At 52.8% G+C, this 12,701-nt stretch overlaps 3 protein-coding genes across 3 annotated transcripts; all 3 read right to left on the bottom strand.

The window, feature by feature from the left end:
- Nucleotides 1-1,290: 1,290 nt before the first annotated feature.
- On the bottom strand, nucleotides 1,291-3,135 carry BKA58DRAFT_462268 (uncharacterized protein; the record flags this gene model as incomplete). Its single annotated transcript, XM_046174842.1, has 3 exons — nucleotides 1,291-1,643; nucleotides 1,830-2,579; nucleotides 2,632-3,135. 3 exons carry the CDS (start codon nucleotides 3,133-3,135, stop codon nucleotides 1,560-1,562), a joined length of 1,338 nt encoding a protein of 445 aa, XP_046021767.1. The 3' UTR covers nucleotides 1,291-1,559.
- A 1,181-nt stretch (nucleotides 3,136-4,316) lies between these two features.
- On the bottom strand, nucleotides 4,317-5,126 carry BKA58DRAFT_233647 (uncharacterized protein). Its single transcript, XM_046166537.1, has one exon. The coding sequence runs from the start codon at nucleotides 4,909-4,911 to the stop codon at nucleotides 4,363-4,365; it is 549 nt and encodes a 182-aa protein (XP_046021768.1). The 5' UTR covers nucleotides 4,912-5,126; the 3' UTR covers nucleotides 4,317-4,362.
- A 5,928-nt stretch (nucleotides 5,127-11,054) lies between these two features.
- On the bottom strand, nucleotides 11,055-11,993 carry BKA58DRAFT_442897 (uncharacterized protein; the record flags this gene model as incomplete). The annotated part of the gene is made up of 4 exons (XM_046173940.1): nucleotides 11,055-11,103; nucleotides 11,155-11,488; nucleotides 11,539-11,889; nucleotides 11,936-11,993. 4 exons carry the CDS (start codon nucleotides 11,991-11,993, stop codon nucleotides 11,055-11,057), a joined length of 792 nt encoding a protein of 263 aa, XP_046021769.1.
- Between the last annotated feature and the right edge of the window lie 708 nt (nucleotides 11,994-12,701).

The following is a 12,701-nucleotide window of genomic DNA, read 5'->3' on the forward strand; positions in this document are numbered from 1 at the left end:
CCGCAGACTATACGTCTGCGTCTGAAAAGGCGAGAGCTTGGGCCTGGTCCTTCCGTGTTTGCCATGAACGTGCGTCAGGCCGCCCAATCCGTAATGAGGTGTTGACAAGTTGGGTAGTTCACGCGAGCAGCTGGATAAAGTGAAGAGTCAGCTGAACTTTGAGTTCTTCTCCACTCGCCACTGAAGCCCCCTATCGATCGAAAGGTGAATGTCACTGTCAATAAAGTGCGCGACGGCTGTTCCGGTGTCACACCTTTAAACTTGCTCTGAATGCCGACAGGTGTGATCCCTTACAGTCCGGGCCGCTCCATGGTATCCCTGTCAGCAGTGACTTTGGTCATGGTGCTTGGTTTCCGGGAGAGATAGTGGAGCGAGACTGGCAGGGCAAACCCTGGCTCCGATCCCCCAATGATGTGCAGTGTTTCCCGCTTTCAAGTAGTGAGGGGTCAATCCCAGAAGAGGATCATAACAAGGGTCTAATACGACTTCACTCACCGGACTATGTGGAGTCTTTCCGGCTGAAAGGCTGGCTATCAACTTCTTAGGCCAAGTGAAGTGCGAGTGAAGTTAGCGTTGGTGGCGCCCCAGCCTGTTTGACCCTTCACGTCTGGAGGAGTCGGCCGATTGAGGTCGGTGGGGTTTTGATGTGTTGGGATTCGATATCACGAAACATGTCACGGCTCGACTTGTTCATACATGTTGCCGGGGTCGTTACTTCCCGGGAGCACGAGCCCTCTGCCAAACGGCTGGTGTTGCCTCTCAAGCACCACCGTTGTGTGTCATGTTTTAACTCTGGGGGTTTGAAACACCGGAACTGTCGATGGCGTTTGAAGCGTAGGCGCTAGATTGGTGCCCGCGGACACCAGGGGGATGTCCGTTTAAACTTCCGCATTCGGCTTTGTGTGGGCCGTGAGACCAAATCTGGCCATTCGCAATGGGGATGTTTGGAGACTGCACTAGGCAGTCAATAGTCTGGAGACCGGCGGCCTACAGGTGTAGCGCTCTCCGGGTTTCACCATGATACTGCCTGTAAAGTCTCTTTCAGTGGTTGCAAAGGCTTTGTGCATTTCGCACGAAGCGGGTTAGGACAGTGTTCATGAGTATCAAAGAGGTTTTGGTGAGAAGATCGCATTGTGATTAGGCTATGTAGGAAAGAATCTTCGAGGCCGAGGCCTATGGAAAACAACGCTGTAGCAGTTCCAGTATGCTGCGGTCTTTAGCGCAATATGCGCCCTAACTCCATTTCCCAAAACGCTGATGTATACTCCGTTTTGGGTCCCAGGGTATTCGACTGAAAGAAAATTGCCAGATCATCCATGCGCCTGGTCAAGGTCGCAACATCCGAAAATGCCCGCAGGAAGGCTGCGATGATACAGGCTGCCCAAGAAACGAAAGTATCCAGATGCTTCTGGCTCCACCAGAATGCCGAAAGCCGAAGGGAGTGAATGATGTGCGCGATTAAACTCGTCATGATGAAGGTTGAATGGAAGATTCCGATGCGTCCCAGCGCCTAGTAGTTGGTCGCGCTTTTCTTGGGCGGGCCCCGTTTGGATGAGACACTATGCCTCTGGGCCATTGGCTTCACGCTCTCGCTGTTCCTTTTGTGGAGCACGACGACGAGCGTTGATAAACCAGTTGGATACCTAGTGGATGTCAGTACATTGTTTGGTACACAGATGTAAAGTCGTGTGGATGCTAGAAGAAATTTGTGTGGGTAGGAAAAGGACCGACCAGCACGCTGTGGTCTAGAAGAAGTGACACTGAAGGACAGGAATGGCAGATGTAGTGGGGATTTCAAATGGACGTTGTTGCTAGGACAAATCACATACCTGATTGAGACTCAATCCAGTCCGGTTGCAGAGCTCCATCTTCTGGTCTTCCGTGGGATAAGGCGATGTTCGGTTGGCGGCGAACCAATCTTTCAGCAAGTTGGTAGCTTCTTTGGGCAGGTTCCCTCGGCGCTTCCTGTTGAATGCGTTGTGATCAAGGCCTACGTGCTGCTGGAAGCGAATGTCGCCATACTGTGAGTCGTAACTTGGGTAGCCAGGCCGAGTGAAGAAGGAGTCATTCGGTCGCTCGTAGCCACCGTAGACAGCAGCTTGGGGCTCGTGATAGTAGCTGTGTCGTGGCTCGTACATGGCACTTTGCTGAACCATGGGCTGCTGGAAAGGGCTCTGCCCGATAGGTTGCTGGAGAGATGGTGGCGCGTAAGACATGTGGCCTTGGGGTACTGGTGATGACTGATGTCGCATGTGCGGGTTGACAGGCATTGGCTGCTGTTGGGGTGCCGCGTATGAGTGACTTGGACGTTGAAGCATGCCAGATCCTACGGGCTGCACTGCATGCTGCTGGGCGATGCGGGGCGAGTAGCCAGAAAGGGCAGGGTCTATGGCATTGCTCATCCGACGGCCCTGCACAGGCGGCTCGTAGATATCGCCGAGAGTGTCGACGCGCCTTCTCTTACTGTCTGACCAAGATACATCTTCAAACTGAGGTTGCACGTGGGGAGAGCTTTCAGCAGAGTCATTTCGACGCTGAGGCGTCCGCGGGGGTGTGGTAGTCCGCGTAGTGTGGAGAAACTAGCAAAGTTAATCGTCTGGGGGTGCATAGATAGGCTGGAAGGAGACGTACCTCAGAAAAGGAAGGAAGTTTGCCAGGAAAGTTTTGCTCTCCAGGCTGAATGGGTGGCGAGCTGCGCATGTGGTGGTTCTGTGATTCTGTCAGAGTGGTGCTCGAAGGTCGTAGTTCGTCGCCTTCGACTGCGTCCGGAGTAGTCGTAGGCAGGCGCGAGTCGGGCAGCATTCTCGGCTCTGGTGAAAGCGATCGGCGGCGTGTGGGCAAAGAATATGAGCGCGGGAAGGCGAGTGAACGGGCGTTCTCGCTAAGTGCGTCCGCAAAGTGGGGATGGCCATAGTACTGGGCAGGTGCACGGGGGCAGGCGAAGGTTTCGGACGCTCTTGCCCTCAAAGTTGCACTCTCCTGTCCGTGAACTTGGAAAGGATCATGCAACGCGGGCTCGAGGAATCGCGGAGGGATGGGAGTGGGTTTGTATAAAGAGGAAGGAGACTCTGGTTCTTGACTTACCGCAGCGACCATGTTAGCCAGCGGCCGTTCGGCAGGATGTGCAGAAGTCATCTTGCGCGAGTGCAGCGGTTCACAGTGACGGTGCGGAATATCTTGGAGAGTAAGATATTCCATGTGTGCAACGGCAACACTGCTTAAATACTCTAGCATGCACACGTTAGCAGATAATCACTTGTGTATCAACGTCTCCATGATGAGTGGGCGGACTGTCTTGCTCTCCCAAAGTACTGACAGCTTGGTACCGCTCTTTGGCTGGCACCGTTGAATGCCATCACCCACGAGCGGGGTCCCATAGGACGATAGGCAATTGGGCGGCATTACTCACCCAGGTATTATGGTAGTGATGTAACAATTAACTCGAAGGGGCAACCAAGGGTCCGATGCAGGACTACCGAACCACGGATTCTATATCGCAGATATATGAGTGGTGAGGGCGTGCGAGGGATTAGTCGTAGGGTGGGAGTCGAGGATGAGTAGTGACAAGGGAGCTGGCGCAAGCACTCAGCGATTCGCAAGAAGATAGTTGGGGGTCGTGATGACGGGTCCGAGGCGTTTAAGAAGCAGGAGCACCGTGAGCGAAGGAGGCGTTTCTAGGCTAGGAGGGACTGCAACGGGCCGTACATCAAGCATGCCCTGCGATCTTGCAGCACCAGAGAGCGCGTCAGGGGTGATGCCAGTTGGGGCCAATGAAGGACACACAAGCGTGTTTAGCACCACGTCTGTGGACTTGACAGGTGAGGGTTAAAGTTTGGTCTATATTCTCCGAGCGTGACAATGCAGGCTCTGGCCGGACACAGGCCGAGCGCAGGAAACAAGAGACGCTCAGTCTACGCCGCAGATTTCGAGGCACGAGCCCGTCGGCGCTGGAGTCGCGCCATCTGCTGCAGACGCCATTGAGCGTCGGCCGGTGTCTCCACTGCTCGCATCGTCGCAGATCTCGCTACTTCTGACTCGCCGCAGGCAGGCGCAGGGGTGCCAAATGCCTCTCGCCCATTTTGTCGCACCCTGCCCGTCGATTACCTCATCTGCCCTCCCACACACTGGATGCCGCAGCAACCTCACAACATGCCATCGCGACGGTAGCCGCCTGTGGCCAAGTATTGGCCGACGCTGTGGTTGTGGTCTGGCGCCTCGCGGTTGGCCAGCAACCACAAGCAGTAGTTCATCGACACCAGCCTCGCCATAGGTCGCTACCGCCTACTCCATTCTCACGCCTTGCGCCCACCAGCGACAAACCATAGCGGTAATTGCTTCGAGGCTAGTATCCAGCACACGCTACTAACTCTCCTTGCTGCTGGACCTGACTTGAACTGTCCCGGGCACCGGTGGCACGGTACCCTTATGGTTGCTTTTGCCGGAGATATCTGAATCGACAGAAGCAGCACAGCATCTAGGGCAAGTGGGGTAGGTGCAGCGCAGAAGCCTCCAGGACATGGACGCGGGTTGCACCTCTGTCGAGAGCGGAGTGTAATCCGATGTTATGAGGGCCGCGGTGCACCCTAGAGCCACGCTGCCGGCGTGTATGTCACCCAGCACAAGGTACGATACCCGGCAGACAGCTGCCGCAGGACAGAACCAGGTCGGTGGCTGACCTTGGTGGGCACTTGTGCAACGGAGCTTTTCCAGCATCCAGGAGCGGGAAGTCTTGGTGTCGTGACGGGGTACAGAAGCAGCTAGTGCTGCAGCAACGAGCTTTGGGAAGGGAGAAAGAGGCGTTCGTCCGGTGGGACAGGAATAGCAGCTAGAGCGACGACGTAGGAGAGCGGGAGATGATGCACGGCGTTCGATTTTCCACCATGTGCCAGGCACGACTAATTGGGGAGCCATCGCCTGCAGACCCTGAATCAGTTGGCGAGTAGTGCAGCAGCAGTGTCCGCGAAACCAGTCCTGTGTGCCGTCTGGAGTCGGCGTGCTGTCTGCCAGGAGTCCTCTCACGCACGCAGCCGTCGCCGTGATAGCTGGATGTCATGGTAGAGAGCCCCTCGCAGTGCGGGCGGATGACAGATGTCAGGCTCATGCAGACCTCTGATGGTGGCATCTTAGGAAGAGGTGCGACCTTGTCTGCACCGCCATGATTGGCACAGGGATGACTCGCACCTTCCCGCTCTCGGGGTCGCGCCTGCCCGATTCGCTGATCGCTTCCCGCTAGCCGGCCGATCAGACCTCGCACCTGCGCCTGGACGCCAGCCCTCGACATTCAACATCCGCCGTCTCGCGTGCCGGGTCGCTGCCGTCGTCTGAGACCTTCTCCACGCTGTCGCTGTTTGCACTCGCCGTCTTGCAACTCGACGCGACACCACGGCAAACTCTGCGCTACCCTAACTGCGTCTATCGAAATCTACGAAACTTTGTCGCGCCCCACCATCCCAACCCTCTCGCGTTGTGTTTCGCGCTTCCAAATTGACGTCGCCGCCCGCAAGGCTCTAATCTTGCCTTTGCTGCGTCGTCATTGGGTTCGGCAGCCGTGCCGAACTGCAGCATTGCCATTATGCTTCGGCGCCACACGGACGAGATACCAACCTTGTGAACTGCTTGCACACCTGCGTCGTCCGTCTTGACCGCTTGTCGGCTCGTGCCTGCTCCCACCATCTTTGCCGCTGTCCGCACTCACCATCCCGGCATGAGGGTAAACCTCCTGCTCGGGCTCGTGTCGTCTTTGACCCCCCTAGAGTGGTGGCCAGGGACGCTCGTACAAGCTCCGCTGCGCTTCCATCGCCACAAGCCATCGTCACACGGCAGCAGTTGACCGCCTGACAGTCCGTCAACTCTGCTTCAGGCGGCTGCCGTTCGTTGTCGTGTCGCCCACCGTCTCTGTGCTATGGCCCAGGGGGCTGTCAAACTGCTGCAGTGCAGCACCGCTTCTATACTAATAGCTAGTACAGGGCGCCTTCCGATCTGGATCATCAGTCATATCAAATATGCCTTACATTGACAACTGTCTTTGCTCCTTGTGTGGAGATGGCGCCGCCGCCCCCTGCTGGCGATCATCTAGGGCGGGGAAGCCCTTGCAGTCCAAGTCGCGGTTCTGTCTTGATGAAATGCAGCTGCCGTGACTGGCGCCGTTGCACCAGACGGAAGCCACGAGCGCCATCTGATGCGCGGACAGACCTCGAACCTGGTTTCCAAATACTCCACACACGCTGTACCTCAAAATTTGCGTCTTCAACAACCGAGATTACCAATCGAGAAGTTTACACTACAACCGCATGCTAGGGTTTGCCCGGCGCTCCATATTCAAAGTTATGTTGAGGCTTTTTGGATTTGGAAGACGACAAGACCTGCTTCGCGGCCTCCGAGACCGGTGTCAATGCTTCCGAGAGATGCAACACTCGACATCTTGTACTCATTAATAATGTTGACCTACTACGTCGCCTAGCTATCATCATGCTCACCGCTCGATCGGCAGTTGACAAGCAACCGGTTTGATTTGGTCTAAACAACCCCATCGGAAGAAAGAGATTGGAGCACAGTAGCATGACGATAACTAACAAGTGTGCGGGTGGCATCCGTGGCACCTGTACCAGGCTCGCCTCTCGCTATAGATACATATCCGTGTTCACAACCACGGAACTTCCATCACCATACCAATGAATATTGTACTTGCAATCAATGTACTGACCGTCCGTAGCGGGCTGTAAGTCATGCAAAAGACTTGATTCAGAAAGAGGGGTCTGCACAAAACAGTTCCACAACACAGGGTGGCGTGCATGCGTCTCATGCCCCACTCTTCGTTCCGGTATACCAGTATCACGCCCAGTGAACTGATCTTTTATCTTCAACAATCACTTTAGGTTCATTTATCAGATATATGGGATTCTTTATTCGGTGGTGCGCACTTGTACTTATAGGGTAAAATGTCTTCAGGCAAACTGTGCACTATATGCACTGCTGGCAGTTCTCGATCAGGATCGTACTTGTTGAAACCAAGCGCATTCCGGCTTCAGATATGGAGAGATCCCCTGGCCCAATCGTCACACTTCTAGCGTCGCTATGGTGTATGGTGTGTTTTTGTCCAGGGAATGACGTTGCTATAGGTTATGTAAGGGGTCCAAGCATAATATTTCCCCATTTTCCATAGCTTGAGATCATTGCAGTATCCTAGATTTGCGCTAACAAGATGAAACGATAGACAGCAATCACTTCAAGTCAAGCTGTCAGCTATGTGGAAGCTGGACGCCTTGAAGCCAATAATGGTCGATCTGGAGAGTGTCAGACATCCTTCTAGATGGCGCACTTGCATCGTGATAGCCTTCACTATGCTATCAGGAGACAAGTGCGTTGTTTTACCTGACACCATCTCGCCATGTACTGGCCTGCTGCACGCTGCTATGGCTGTCATGATCTCAATACACTTTGGGCGACTCAGCGAATCGGTATCGCTCCGCTAATGCTTAGTGTGTGTCGCCTTCATCTGTCCGAGACTCAACAGCATGATGCTAACCAGAACGGCTACAGTTTGGGGCGTCATCAAGATCCCACATTCCTGGCCTACTAGTCGAAGATACTATCGGAGACCCACGGACCTGGATCAGAGATCTCTTGTCGATCGAGCCCTATAATCTCGCTCCAACGTGCACTAGGTACATCACTAGAATCAACATCAACTTCCGCACGCGACAAGCGAATAAAGCTCTCAGCGGAAATGTTGCCGTGTAGTCTATGGGTGATGTTTGAACAACTCTAAAGCCACGCTCCTTGCATGGAAGGCTATTGCTTTTGACTGCTTAGGACGTCGCATTTGCTCGCATTCGCATTGTCATGCAGACTCGCGACCATGGTAATTCAGGTACATCCCCTGTAAATTTGTCACTTCCTTATGTTAAGCGGACAATATCCCACTGTCTCGTACGCGCTAAGCGCAAGCTCGCTTTCAGTCGAATAGTGACCTCCGCTGTGACCTCCGCGGCTGACGATTGCCAATTGGGATTGGTTCCTGTACGTGACTAAGCTGCGCGAGCCGCAGATCGTCGGCTCAGCCACCTTCGACCCTTCTTTCCAAGCTGTGATCGGCTTTTCCTGCCTTTCGCACACATCTGCTGGCACTCACACTGCGCAATCAATATTTCGGACTGCCAGGGTAGGCGATGCGGCCGCTACAACTTGCCCTGATTGCAGCGTTGAATGATGCTGTCGTGCAATACCCCAGAAATGCGACGAGGTACACACTCTTTTCGACATCACTGATTGACATCCTGACAGCTCCCGTCTAGATGGATCATCTACTTCCCGTCAGCTAATACTGCCAAGCGCAATCGGGTCGGAGAACATCGCTCGTGGTCATATCCACGGATCAGCATGCGAAAGAGAATCCGGGACAATCAAGATCTCTTGGCACGGGAACAAGAGTCTAACGCCGATCCGGCCTTCGGTTACCTTCAGCCGCAGTCGGTGCTGATCCTGATCGTCTGTTTCCTTGAGAACGCCCCACAGAAGTCGTTGTTGACAACTCGGTAGACCGTAGACACAGCCACAATCTCGCCAGGCATCCCTTCTGCAGTTCCTCCATCGCGTATCCGAAGATCAAGCACCGAGCAAATTTTCGCTACGAGTTTTGCGAACCTGTTTTACGCGGGAAATCTACGAGCAGGTCAGCGCAAACTAACGACGATGGCCTACTGCATTTGGACTTGCCTGACAGCGCACCTGCATCCCTCGTCTGGGACTCTGTCTCCACTGTCACCGGCCGGTGAGCTCTACGCTTGTCATCGTCTAACTACAAGCTCCAGGGGTGCATCAGATGTCGCTACGATATTTTTTGGTGCATGATGGCCGCAATTTGAGTGTAAGTCGTGCGCAGGGCACCGTCGTCTCTCCATCCCAGACCTGACCAGCCTCAAAGCACTGGCTCGGGATGTAAGGATGGTCGGTGCCGTGTCCGTTTCGCAACCAAATTACCTGCAGTGGCTTCAACGCTAACACGTGGCTTGTTCGGAACACCTTCGCGGAATGATGTGATAGCGGGAAATGGTGTAGTTAGCGCAGGGTTCCGAAGGGATCCGTTTCGGGGCATTTTCTCACAACTTGGTACGTCAGATGTGTCGAAACGGATCACTAGGTGCTCTAATGCCAACCTTAATTTTCAGCCAGACCTGGCAGGACCTACCTCTCCTGGTCACAAGGTACACCCCCGCTACATTTCAAACATCTCGAACAACGACAATCGTTGTAGATGAGGAACCTTACTATCGGCTCTCCTTTACTGTGCAGGGTCGACATCGTATCCTAGATGTTCAGAGAGAGAGGCTGTCTGCAACCACAAATGACGAACAGCACCAACAGTCTTGTGAGAAATGACGTCAGACCTCTATACGAATATACGCGATCGAGACCATGCCCTTCATCTAGGGGAGATCTCAGCGCAACGTCCCCCGCCGTCACTGTCACCGGGTCCGGAAACCTCGCCTATCGCGGTACATCAGAACTGAAAATTCGCAATGTAACTGTGCATCCTGTTGCACGCCGCAAAAGCGTAAACACCGGGCTGAGCAGTAACGCTCGTTGCTCCGGCGCACGTTATTCGTGCGTCTCGTTCAAGCAGAACCCACCACCAACCCACGTCGCCACCCCCCGGCCGACAGCGTACTGACAGCATGTAATGCGGAGTTGCGCGATGCTTTACAAGGTTCTCAAGAGCGACATCTGTCGCTCTTTTTTGCTTCTCCCGTACCGTTGGCTCTGCAGTGCAGATCAAGAGTTGCTTCTGTGGCTCTCTGGGCACGCGAATCTGGCCAAGCCTTGCGGAGATGCCTCCGCGCAACGCCTCGGTACAAAATAAGGAGAGCTGTTAGGTAAACGATCGTAGCTGCGTATAGATGCTGCAACAATGGAGCTGAGGCGCATGCGTTCAGGCGAGCATCGCCGGCTGAGGGTGTGGTGCTCTACTTTCAAGTCCAGAGCCATCTTTCTTGCTTCCTTTTTCGATCTCTAGGTGGTGATCTCTTCGACCGCATCTCCGGCGTCGTTGGAAAAGGAGGCTGTGTGCATGACCCGAACCACACGAGTTTGATATGTCACCACTCGCAACTATGCATGACAGCATTAGGACATTACTTGACGTTTGTTGATGAGTAAACGTTTTGGGCGGGTACATTGCCCGCACGTGTCCTGCCGACACCACGGGGTAGTGCGACTTCTACATTGGCGCTATAGATTTGTTTCAGAGATGTGATATCGATTCTTTATTAAGTATACATCTAGAGCGCAAAGTCACTTATTTACCCTGGGCCTTCTCTTGCTGCCCAAGTCTCGATGCACACCAGTTTAGCCGTAGCTCTTAGTGGCGTCACGCAGTTCTTCTAATCATTCACGAAGAAACTTTGAGGCTGCGAATCAATATTGCTTGTGACAGCAATCACGACGGCAGTTCCAGCTACAAGCCGCGGCTCGCATTGTGTGTGAGTTCTACGCCTCCATCAGATTGTTGATTCAGAAGGAGAGCAAACTAGCTTCCGCTATAGTGTCGCTTAGCTGTGAATGCATGCATGAAGATGAATTTTTATGTATGAAAACTATGGTAATAGTCCTAGACACCTCCATGCATTGACGTAGTGCTATTCTCAACTATCCGACCGCCCCTATCGATCTCGATGAAATGTCTCTCTAACACTGACAAAGTCTCGTCTTTACATGTATTAGCCAGTGAGCAGCATATCTAGGTGCATGCTAATCTCATCATACCAAAACCTACATACACTGCTCATCGTTCAAGATATCACGCCGAATTGTTCAATAATCTGCCCAGGCATGCAGTACACGCATCCGTGTATCAGCCTAAAGAGGACATGAGAGCATAATGCGATATCTTGAGATACGAGAAAGGACCGAAGAGTCGACATTGACTTTAACCATTGTATGCAATAATATTGATCTATCCTTGTAGCACCCAGCATTTCCTATCAAGAAGCCCACGTGCTCAGCCCCCATCTCCGTAGCCCCCTACCCTCGAACTCATCTTCGTTCTCGAAGCCTTTCTACTCAATGATCCGCGCGTTCACAGGTAGCTCGGAGGAGCTTGGTCCACTGTCGTACGTCAGGAAAGCTCATCGCACTCATGAGAGACGCAGTCAGTACAACGGCTTCGTGTTCGCAAACAGATTCGCGATCTTGTCTAATGTAGCCTTGCCCTCAGCTCGCGAGCGTAACCAAGATCGGGGCCGAGGACATATCGAACTAGTCGCTAATGGAACGTAAAGATGGCCGTGAAGGTATGCGATTGCTCGTACCTGCTTCATCTCGTCAGATTGCTCAATGTTGTCCATTGGAAACAGAATTGAGGGCCCGTTGAACATCTGGTCGCGTAAGCTCATGCCCCAGTCAGTGAGGTCATTCTCCAATAGCTCGGGAAGTATCTGTGCCAGACCAGCTGACATCAGGGTCTTGTACGATACGGCCTTGTATCCAATGCCTCTGATCGGTCCATGTGCCAAGTACTCATGGAGTGCGGCGGGGTTGTACAGGTGCGGAACATGCCAGACGAAGACATCTCATCTAGTCCATGTTTGTCCATGATAGCGACGTGGGGATCGTGTTCTTCGTCTATAGATTCAGCATAGCAAAGAGCTAGGTGAAGTGATCCGGTCCATGAGCTGAAATCGGAGGTGAAAATGGATTCGGTGTGGAAATGGTCTCGCACCATCGCTCGAAGCTCGTTTTCTGGCTTTTCGTAGAACCCGCTTCCAGAGGTTTGCTTCATGAAGCCGTGCGGGATGATCTCCTTGACACTGTTAGATGCGTGTTCTGGCCCTCCACCGCTTTTGCTGCTCCAAGTGCGAAATATGAATTGAGGGATATGATTCTTTCGGAGATCTGTGAGAGTTAGCCAAGAGCGTCATACGATAGCAGGGTGAAGTACCTTCGAAATATGCCTTGCGGGCACCCATAATTGGCTCGATGTTACTTGCTTCCAGCATGATTGCCTAGGTATGGTGTCTTTGTTAAAACCAAAAGTTGATTGAGGATGGGTGTTAGGTGGTAGAAGACGATTCAGCGATTGTTAGATATGGTTATAAGTCTGGTAGCTGTTTTTCTTAATAGTTCTGATTTTAGTCGCTCTTATTGTCCTGGCGTCACCATAATAAAAGACGGGAGGTTTCGATTTCTAAGTAAGTGAGGTGAAGGGGGCAGCCCGTTCTTCAGTTACCAAGAGTTCTCCACCTGGGTGCTAGACTACGACTCCCTTTGAGACAGTAACATCGACACAAATTTCGACCGCATTGAACGATGTTAGGGGTTCTTGTACGCATTTGTAGTTTTGGGCATTTTAGCTAACCTTGAATACACTATAATCTGATGTCTATAATGTCCTCTTATATTTTGAAAGACAAAGCCTCTAACGGACGGCAGAAGGTATACCTGCATCTCAAACATTTACATCTTAGTCGCTAGCAACGCAAGTAATATATCCAAGAAATCACCTCATTCTTTGCAGCAAGCTTCAAGACAGACTGAACGTACGTTCTCGAAGTGCACAGACATGCCGGCCTCTAGCAACCGACCAAAAATCCCCACTCCAGCCTCTTCGTGGTCCCTCGTGTGTTGCTTCGCATCGTTATCGAAGTTGAGACAAATTCTTTCCAAGCTGCGCAGCTTGTTGCTGTCATCTAGAACTCCGGAAATCC

This window comes from Alternaria rosae (genome assembly GCF_020736505.1).
Source record: "Alternaria rosae strain MPI-PUGE-AT-0040 chromosome Unknown BKA58scaffold_9, whole genome shotgun sequence".
Classification (NCBI taxonomy): domain Eukaryota; kingdom Fungi; phylum Ascomycota; class Dothideomycetes; order Pleosporales; family Pleosporaceae; genus Alternaria; species Alternaria rosae.